At 36.8% G+C, this 11,140-nt stretch overlaps 1 protein-coding gene across 1 annotated transcript; it reads left to right on the top strand.

Moving 5' to 3' along the window:
* The first annotated feature begins 465 nt into the window (after positions 1-465).
* LOC136238974 (uncharacterized) lies at positions 466-1,818 on the top strand. The gene is made up of 2 exons (XM_066029695.1): positions 466-653; positions 1,034-1,818. Exons 1-2 carry the CDS (start codon positions 588-590, stop codon positions 1,634-1,636), a joined length of 669 nt encoding a protein of 222 aa, XP_065885767.1. The 5' UTR covers positions 466-587; the 3' UTR covers positions 1,637-1,818.
* The last annotated feature ends 9,322 nt before the right edge of the window (positions 1,819-11,140 follow it).

Raw genomic sequence — 11,140 nt, 5'->3', positions numbered from 1 at the left:
ATGGTAACAATGCCATCATCCCAGGACTGGGCAGAGTTTGCCTCTCTGCCCACTGTTTAAGTGTTTATTTATATTATCATTATCGTTAACAATGAAAAAAAAAGAAAAGAAAAAAAAATTCTAACTAGCTTAACTACCAAACTAAGTACTTTAACTACAAAACTAGCTACCTTAACTACAAAACAACCTCAATTAATAACTTAGTTCAACAAGTCTATGCCATCTTCAGGGCTTATCGATTGCATTATACGAATCAGGCGCTTATAATGCAATCGATAAGCGCCGTGCCGAGAAAAAGCGGTCTGGCCACGCGAGACTAATTAGTTAGCGAATCATGGCTTCCCAAAGAGCCATGGTGACGGGGTGTCAAAAGCAGTGACGTACCCGTGTTGCAAGGGTCTACGTATCCTATAACTGCCGGTCTTATGCGGTCTCTCTGATATATAAGCTGCTGTGTAGCCACTGCTCTGTAGTCACTATCAGAAATTGAAGTGCAAATCAGAGCTCAAATCAGAGTAGCTTTGCAGCTTCTCTACGTACTAGCTATTTAATACGTTCTACTTGCTATACTACCGCGCTCGCATAAAATGGCCAACTTCAAGCAGATATGCCTGTTACTGATTATAGCGGCTGCAGCTGCAATTGACGCAAAGGTTAGCTTATCTTGTAAACCATTTAACTGCATTGTCATCTAGCCAACTAATCCAGGAAAATTGCGGTACTTTTTCTGTGTTGACAAATGCTGGAATTGATATCTAGCCTAGATAATATTATAGACTGCTATAGGTTATACCGTATAGCCTAAATATTTCAAGGGGAAAAATTTTCGAGGTTGAGTAATCAATAATTTTACTTTTATCGTGGACTTGCTCAAAATGTATTGGAGGTCTAGAATTTTCACTGTAGTCTAAGCTTTCTAACCCCCAAAACCTTGAAATAAATGAAATTTTTTCCCTCGAAATAGCTATATAAGGTACACTAACAGTACAACTACATCTATATAGCTATGGACTATGACGTGTTTTGCTAACAGGAAATACTGTATACACCTCAGAGGTTGGCTACTCATGGCAATATGGCACCTGTCTGTTACATTAATTCAAACGGTGATGCAGTAGAGTGTTACAACAGCGGAAGTTCTGCCAAACCATACCTACGACTATTCCATGTGTTCCTTGGGACCTATCATCAGAATGTGCTTGCAGATATCTTCATTGGTGTTTACCCAAAGTATGGAGACACACAAGATAGCGACTTTTGGGCACTTCTCTCTGATACATCTGTAGGCATTGGCTTCAATGTTGTTGACCGCAAAAACTACAACCGTAATGAACCATGTATCCATGCCCGAGGAACACCAGGTTCTACACTTACCAACCGAAAAGTGTGGCATTATGGGCCATCAATTGATGATGATAATCGATATCCCCAGACGTATAATTTCCTGATCAGCAGTAGTCAACAAACAGGAATCTGCTTTACTGCCACAGAAGATGAAGGAAGCTACACCAATGCAGGGTTTTATAATGCCAGTTTAGCTGTGGGCAAGCAACTTTATCTGGATATCTATGCTGACAATACTGGAGAAAGATACAACTTTAGGTATATTACTCTGGATATTAACTTTGAACCTTAATTTTGATCTTGACATTATCTGACATTGTGTAGAAAAGTAGTGACATTGTTTTAGTAGTGTTATTATTGGTATGTGCATGTGATTTTGCAATGTGCAGTATGACGATATGTATGTTTACATAGAATCTTGTATGCAATGATCATGCCCTAAATTGAACAAATAATAATGAGTGATGCTCATAGTTATAGTTAGTCACCTTATTCCATATAACAATTGCATCAATAAAATTTATATAAGGCACAGCAGTATAGTGTTACACTATTGAGCTGAAGAAATAATCATGCTTGAATACCACAGTCTCCAAATTACCAGAAACTTGACACTGAAGCAAACAAAATCCCAGACCAGGATTACTTGATTCCCAGACAACTAGTAACTCAGTAGTAGCACAGTATGCATGATAATATATTATTTGATTCTGCATAATATGAATATAGTGAAATATATTGGGCAAGAGGTTAAAGGTAACTGACGACTTGTATGTATATAATTATTGTAAGCATTTTAGTGATATGCACAAGTAGAATTTATGGAGCACTACAATTGGAATCAGTAAACTAGGCTAATAAGATATGTACCTACCCTAATTCTTTCAGTTTTCAAATTAAATGTATAATATACATGTACACATTGATAAACCACAAAACACCTAAATGACTACAGCAGTTTTTAAAGGTTAAACTTGGTCTATAGAATGTTATAAATCAAACCCAAAAGATCCAGACCCGAGTCAGATGTGTTCAATATTTTGTCCACAATACTGTCAGGAGCTACCCAAATTTCCCTATTATGCATCTCCATCATGAATGTATTATGCTCCTATATAAGTTCGTACTATATTGTTTGAAATTTTAAATTTAATGACTGCTAGTATTTCACTGCATATACTGACTGTTCTATTATGCCAGCATATGTGACACAGGCCTACAGTTAGTCTGTTGATTTGTGTACAATCCTGTATTCAGAGACTTTTAGATGCAGCCACTAAGCTAGTGAATCACTATAACTGATAATGGCCTATAATTACATGTAGTAGTTGTTAGTATGTGGATAACTACCTCAACAACAACATTGTAGACTATTAGCTATAGACACAGCACCATAACTTTCAGGACTTCCTCCTTGAGTTTTATGGAACCTTAAAAAGATATGACAGTTCTTTATGACACTGTATACAAGTGCACTAAACGTCTCTAACTGTAATCTAGTTAAGTAATTTAGTGCATTTGTAAGTATGGCTTAGTATAATATATATTATATACAAGTAATTGTAACATGCCTGCCAGTGACACAGAATGTCAGTGGACCATCAGTGTACTTCAGTACACATTATATACTACTGCATTTTATGTGCATATAATGTATAGCTATATATCAGAGGTGGGTTTGTGTAGTTTTGACAGAAACCCCCCTTTTAAAGTGGCTGTCTTATTATTATTATTGTGTTACCATTTATCACAACAAAAACTATATATACCACTGCACTCCAAGATGGCGGATGTTGCTATGGCAGCAGCTCATCTGAAAAGGGTCTATACCACTGTATTTCAGCAGCATGCATGCACATGTATTTAACTAACATCCATGATCCCTCAGCCATAGCAGTCAAGTAACTATTTTAACAGAGCAATCAAATCAAAGCCACAGCTTAATCATAACTTTTGTCCTACAGTTTTAGTTTTCAGTCTGTCTACTAAAATAACCTATAATCGAACCTCAGAGCCTCTAAAATCTCAGCTATGTCCTCACAACCCTTATTATTTCATTCCTTGCCTTCAGAAACTCTCTTTAGCCCATTCAGCAACTGTTATTAATACACTTGTAAATATTTTGATGTCCTTACAGTAACAAAGAGCTCAAGAGCTCTTGTATATATCTAGAAAAAAGGATGTGACTGTGTAAAATATTGTACACCCGCATTTATGCCACTCCTTGAATACCAATTCCTTGATTACCATTGTGACAAACACAAAAGGGTATTCAATGGTATTTAAGGCTTAAATTTGAAGTTTTACTTTTGTCCCAGTGCATCGTAACACACTTGATGTAAGGTACTTTGAAATATCACACAAATGATCATGAATTCCAAAGTTAATAACATAATACAAATTGCTTTACCATATGACTTTGTGCAGAGGCTTGTACATATGCAATACATCACTAAGTCAGTGTAGCTTATCAACCACTAATTGATCAATGGTCTACAGTTACAAATTAATATTGACTGTCTCTATGGTATGGTTATTATTGACAGGTAGGCAGGTAGTTAACATTATCTCATTATAAAGTAAATTACTGCATAATGATAACTACCTCAATCAATTACATTATTATTAGGAAGTATCACAACTTCAACATTTTCCTCCTTGGATTTCTTGGAAACTCAAAATGTTATGGCAATGACTTTTTGGTGTACTTACACAGTAAATACCTATCAACTATATATTGTGGTGCAATTGTGAGGTAAAGGTTTTGTACCACTTCTCAGGACATTTTTCTCAAGGTGAAATTTTAAATCTGTTGTTTAAACTAAAACTGATATGCAAACTCACAATTGCAGCTGTTAGAAGAGGAACTGATATTGATATGATGGTTGCTGCTCCCTAATCTCTATTCCGGACTACCTGGAGTCATGCTAAAGTGTCCTTATTAGTGAAGTGCCCTGATTTAAAGGGTCTAAATATTGGATCATGAACAATTGTTCTAACTGTTTCCTCATTTCAGGGAGCATGTACTTTTAGGTACTGTATCAAATGGTATGGTAGTACTGTTTAAGTAGGGATCCCCCAAAAATGATGTACGCCGCCTAAAGTGCCGCCACCTAGAAACATCTTATGCAATGAAAATCACCTTTACAGAATAATATTAGTCCATCTAACATCAAACACTGCATTCATTTGCTAATTTAATTTATTTATCTAGGGCTGTGTCACATACAACCAAGTACATACACCAATGCGACAAACCCCTGGTGAGGCTATGCACAACAAAGTGGTTGAAAGTATGATCAACATGAAGACATGATCCCAAATCAAGGAACAACAGTAACAGATATAACACAATAGTACCATCGTAAATAGAGGCCACCAGTATATAGCTCTCTCCTGTATGTTTTGCATGCATATATACTGTGTATACATGCACATCACTGTTCCATTGCCACGCCAATGATGTACCGGCACTTAGTAACATTACTGTGGTATTGTACAAAGCAATATATTACTGGCAACACCAAAGATGGAAATTATCAGCTATGGTGAGGATGATGCATACAAAATGTTAACCAACAACTTTTTTTACATTATAGGTGTGAGATGTCTCTGAAGATGACTCACTCAAGAAATGAGACTATGCATGACAAGGTGGTGAAGGCCAGCATATCCCAAACAAAGCCTCTGCTTAACTACCATACGGCCACCAGTAGCTAAGTGCAGTTCATCAGTGGTGTGTCAATGGCACAGTGATGTGTTAATTATGCATACATAACATGCACAATACCGTAGTAGATAGAGTATACAACTATGCAAGCCAGGTGCCGAGTGAAACAGCCAAGCCAGCAAGCCAGTGAACTGGAAACATATACAAAATGTACAATACAACTAAACATTACAAGCAAACATTAAAACATACATTCCTCTACCACACTCTTTACGATACAAACATTAACATTACATTGAAACATGGACAGTCTAGTCAACCAGAGCCTAGCAAGCCAGGTAGAAGGATGGAAAATATACTGTGGCAATACAAGTACACAATTCAAATATTAAAACATACTGCTTGGCAATACACAATACAAATAAATTTAAATTTTACCTATTATGCTCAAATTATGCTCAAACTTTATGCCTCATTTCCCATGTTTTGCTAATAAATTTTCAGTTATGGGCACATAATAAGTGGCTGAAGTACATCTTTGCTCTTCAAAACTGCATGTGATAGAAAAGATCAATATACTCTAATAGAACCGTCAGCTGCCTGATTGTTTTATTAGAGTTATTGACTGTTCTATTAGAGTATATCGATCTTTTCTGTAATATGTATTTTGACCATCAAGGATTTTATAATATGGCTCAAATACTCTTCCTATTATGCTAGTATTATGCTCAATGCTTTCAAGCACCTATTAAGCTCATAATTATTCCAGCATAATCAGCAGGTCCCTAGTGCCGAGTGAAACAGCCAAGCCAGCAAGCCAGGTGAACTGGAAACATATACAAAATGTACAATACAAGTAAACATTACAAGCAAACATTAAAACATGCACTCTTCTACCACACTCTTTACAAACAAGCATTAATTTCTGAAACACAAACAGTCAAGTCAACCAGAGCCTAGCAAGCCAGGTGAAAGAATGAAAATATACTGTGGCAATACAAGTACATACTGCTTGGCAATACACATAAACATACTACCATTAACCTTGTTCCTCATCTTGTGCAGCTGCTGCAATCACTCTACTGACGGTTGCTAATCTTCTCCTTTGCGGTCTGGTATAGGTCTTGATTTGATTGATTGATTGATTTGATTTGATTCATTGTTTATCCTCTAGGTAATTGGCATAAGCCATTCTTCCTTACCAGAACAACTAAATACATATACAACACACAGAGTAAAGCACAAACAAATATACAAACAAGTTGATGTTGTGCTACTTCTAAAAACCAGGCGCCATGCAGCTAGCTAACTCATCTGGAATAACTATAGACAGTATATACTACTATGAATTAACCAACTATGTATTACTACTTTACAATATGGTAGTTTGGGTTGTGCAATAATATAATTAGCTATTTCTCGTAATTCATGAAATATTCGTAATTCATTCAATTACGTTGCTATGCACTGCTAAGGAAGCGTTTGTTAAATAAACCGCTTTTACCAACATATTACGCACAAAACTATCTTCTAAACTGTTTTATAGTGTGACTAACGTGTTTTTTTCCCACAAATTCTCTCGACAAAGCCTCAAAGCTGCTCTTCATTTTCGTTCGCGTACGAAAGGGATACGCCCCCTTTCAACTCGAAGCGATAGGCTATTCCTGGCAGTGTACGAGGCCTGCACCGTTGTTTTTCAGTTGCTAAATGCCTGAAAACCTCAAGGGGAAGGTAGTCTGAGGAAAGTCACCACACCCGTATTTCAGTCCGCCGAAAAGAAACCACCTCAGAGCAAAGTTCACCTGTGCAGAAGTTTTATACAGATTTCATTTCACTTTTACTTCTTACGTAAAAGCTGCTTTCACCGTTATTAAACGATTTTGCTCACGTGGGTGCGTACGGACAAACATAGGTAGATAGGTAGATAGGTAGATAGATAGGTACACACACACACTTTTACCGAAACAATTACAGTAAACCAGGCGCACGCCCACAGCCGGCCTTCGGCCGGCTGTGGGCGTGCGCCTGGTTTAAAAAGTACATCAGTTAATAATAATAATTGTATTGTATTATTGTATTAGTGCTTTACAGTGACCAGCACTGAAGGTCTGACAGCAACATGTGCTGCAGCCTTAGGATTACCTAACCTAATTTCAAGGACTTAGACTTAGTGACTTATAGCTGAAAAGGTGTAACAGAAAAGGGGCCAAAGTAAGGAAAAAAAATCCCTCCAACCCCAGGATTCGAACTACAGGTCACCCAATGTTTAGTCGGGGCCACACTCAGTCTCCTCCAGGAGGGATGGACTTTCTTCCTTAAACCTAAAGTATTTATTGTATTAGTGCTTTACAGTGACCAGCACTGAAGGTCTGACAGCAACATGTGCTGTAATAACTATATACACAACACATAAATACAAGCAGGACACATAACTACAAATTTAAGAATCATAACTACTTATAATTAGCTAAGTATATATATAGATTTAGCATGATCAACAAGGATAGCTAGGACAAGTCAGTGTACTAGGAAATGATGCTGTTGAATGGATTATCATTACACGAATTGCATCCACTGGCAGCTGGCATGGCGACTTGAGACTTAGTCTGCCAGCTGGCAACACTTTCAAAAACAAATAAATAGTTGTTCGTTCTTCTAAATTGCTATCTTGTCAATGGGTGTCACATGCTAGCTGTTTTGATTGGTGTTAAATAGAATCATTTTACCATTTCTATCACCTCCATGGAAACACCCGCCCATTATACGACTGTCTGTTCATTCAACATGGATTCTATTCTATAATTTCTATTCCCGGGGAGTGCGAAGCATTAGGCCTTGTATAGTTTTCTCAAACATTATTATTATATATACCACTCTCAGACCTCACTTCAAAGGGAAGTGAAGGTGTATAAGTGATAATAATAGTACTGCTATCAGTGCTCAGGAAAGCATTAATGAGAAATAGAGGTAGTATATATACAAGTTATATCCCTCCTAGGAGGAATGTAACTTGTATTATTATACTACCTCCTATTCTCATTAATGCATTCCAAGCATTCTCAGAGATCATCCAATTTCTTTGATGAAACTGTGTGATCTCCTCTGCTTTAATATAGTGACACTTCACAGGATCGATAGTGAGTTTTAGTTTTGTAAAGTGAGCCAAAGCATAGATAATTTGTGGGTTTTGCATGGAAAAGAAGATAGTTCATTGTTTTACTGAATGAAGAAGGTCTAGGTTATTTTATATTGCTGTTGTGATTGAATTCTAGTCACATGGCAATGTCCAGACACTGAGCACAGTGCTTAATTGATTTGGCCATTAGTGTTAATAGTATTCACTACTTTAGTTTACTCATGGCTAGTAAAGTAAGTACTACTGCTTATTTATTTCATTATTTATTTATGATGTAATCTCAACCGCATTTCTTATTATCCTTAGTACTTGGTTGCATAATTATTATTCACTCATTTATTTATATATTATCTAATTTACCCAAAGAGGAATGGGTGGCACCAAAAGGCTATGCCTGCACAAGGGTGCTTCCCCACAAACCTTACATATATATATATATATATATAATACAATAGTACATTGCTACATACAGCACAGACCAATTAAGTCTCACACACTTATGTTCTCACCGTACACTCACAATTATGTGTCTCTTTTCATATGATAATAAAAAGGTTCTGCTTTTGATGGAAGTGGAAAGCCCATTCAGCAACTGTTATTAATACACTTGTAAATGTTTTGATGTCTTTACAGTAACAAAGAGCTCAAGAGCTCTTGTATATATCTACAAAAAAGGATGAGACTGTGTAAAATATTGTACACCCGCGTTTATGCCACTCCTTGAATACCAATTCCTTGATTACCATTGTGACAAACACAAAAGGGTATTCAATGGTATTTAAGGCTTAAAATTTGAAGGTTTACCAGTGCATTGTAACACATTTGATGTAAGGTACTTTGAAATATCACACAAATGAATTCCAAAGTTAATAACATAATACAAGTTTCTTTACCATATAACTTTGTGCAGAGGCTTGTACATATGCAATACATCACTAAGTCAGTGTAACTTATCAACCACTAATTGATCAATGGTCTACAGTTACAAATTAATATAGACTGTCTCCATGGTATGGTTGTTATTGACAGGTAGGCAGGTAGTTAACATTATCTCATTATAAAGTAAATTACTGTATAATGATAACTACCTCAATCAATTACATTATTATTAGGAAGTATCACAACTTCAACATTTTCCTCCTTGGATTTCTTGGAAACTCAAAATGATATGGCAGTGACTTTTTGGTGTACTTACACAGTAAATACCTATCAACTATATATTGTGATGCAATTGTGAGGTAAAGGTTTTGTGCCATGCACTTCTCAGGATATTTTTCTCAAGGTAAAATTGTAAATCTAATATTTAAACTAAAACTGACATGCAAACTCACAATTGTAGTTGTTAGAAGAGGCACCCTAATCACTATTATGGACTATCTGGAGCCATGCTAAAGTGTCCTTATTAGTAAAGTGTCCTGATTTCAGGGGTCTAAATATTGGTTCATGACCAATTAATGTTCTAACTGTTTTCTCATTTCAGGGAATACTTTTACATACTGTATCAAATGGTATGGGTAGTACTATTTAAGTAGGGAACTCCCCATAATGATGTGAGCTGCCTAAAATGCTGCCAACTTAGAAACATCTTATGCAATGAAAATCACCTTTATGGAATAATATTTGTCCATCTAACATCAAATACTGCATTTATTTATTAATTTATCTAGGACAGTGTCACATACAACCAAGTACATACACCAATGTGACAAACCCCTGGCTATGCATAACAAGGTGTTTGAAAGTATGATCAACGTGTGATCCCAAATCAAGCCAATATGGAACAGATATAACACAATAGTACCAGTGTAATAGAGGCCACCAGTGTATGGCTCCATGTGACTGAATTTGACAAACAAGGCTTCGACGCACAAAGCTTTGTTAGGAGATATGGCGATTTTAAGGAATCATTGTGTAATAACTTCCCAGTGCCTACAGCTGTGCAAACAAAATTTGCACCAATTATTCATCTATTTACTAGCTATCACTGAGTGGGTGTATACATTTCTGATACCCAAAATTTGCCCTGTTTTGGGCAGCTTTTTTTGAGCGGGTAATGATATCACAGGTGGTAGTAATAGGGTGGGGGGTGGTGGGTGGGCTTAATATAGTGGTATAAAATGAAGTAAGAAGATGATTGGAATCCAGAGGCCAAGTTTGGGCTCTCCATGGCCCTCTATGGCCCTCAAATCACTCCAAATTGACTGAGAACACTACTGGCAAGCTGTCTGTGAAGTCCCAGCTCACTACACACCATTATCACAAAGCTATGGCCATTTAATGGCACCAATCTCCCACTCGTGGCTTTGACAGGGTCGGAAGAAAGCTGCTACAGAAACCAGACTTGCCAGTGCTGAAGGAAGTACAGTGTGGAATATGATAGTGTATTAGACCAGCAATCCATTTCTGGTAAAAATGTAAGTTTGATTTTGTGTGTGTGGAAGCCTTGTTATATGAAATCCGGTCACATATACTGTGTACTCATCATTGTGCCATTGCCACACCATTGATGTACCGGCACTTAGCAACATTACTGTAGTATTGTACAAAGCAATACTTATTACTGGCAACACTAAAGATGAAAATTATCAGCTATGGTGAGGATGATTCATACAAAATGTTAACCAACTTTTTTTCACATTGTAGGTGTGAGATGTCTCTGAGATGACTCACTCAATTCAAGAAATGAGGCTATGCATGACAAGGTGGTGAAGGCCAGTATAGTCAGCATATCCCAAACAAAGCCTCTGCCTAACCACCATATGGCCAGCAATAGCTAAGTGCAGTTCATCAGTGGTGTGTCAATGGCACAGTGATGTGTTAATTATGCATACATAACATGCACAATACCGTAGTAGATAGAGTATGCAACTATGCAAGCCAGGTGCTGAGTGAAACAGCCAAGCTGGTAAGCCAGGTGAACTGGAAACGTATACAAAATGTACAATACAACTAAACATTTCAAGCAAACATTAAAACATACACTCCTTTAC

The sequence above is a fragment of the Dysidea avara genome, chromosome 11 (genome assembly GCF_963678975.1).
Source record: "Dysidea avara chromosome 11, odDysAvar1.4, whole genome shotgun sequence".
Taxonomy (NCBI): domain Eukaryota; kingdom Metazoa; phylum Porifera; class Demospongiae; order Dictyoceratida; family Dysideidae; genus Dysidea; species Dysidea avara.
The sequence above is the reverse complement of the archived record's forward strand: the minus strand, read 5'-3'. Positions and strand labels throughout refer to the sequence as shown.

Coding starts and splice junctions, on each gene's coding strand:
- LOC136238974 (XM_066029695.1), top strand. CDS start 588: ATGGCCAACTTCAAGCAGATATGCCTGTTACTGATTATAGCGGCTGCA. Junction 654..1,033: donor CAGCTGCAATTGACGCAAAG/GTTAGCTTATCT, acceptor TTTTGCTAACAG/GAAATACTGTATACACCTCA.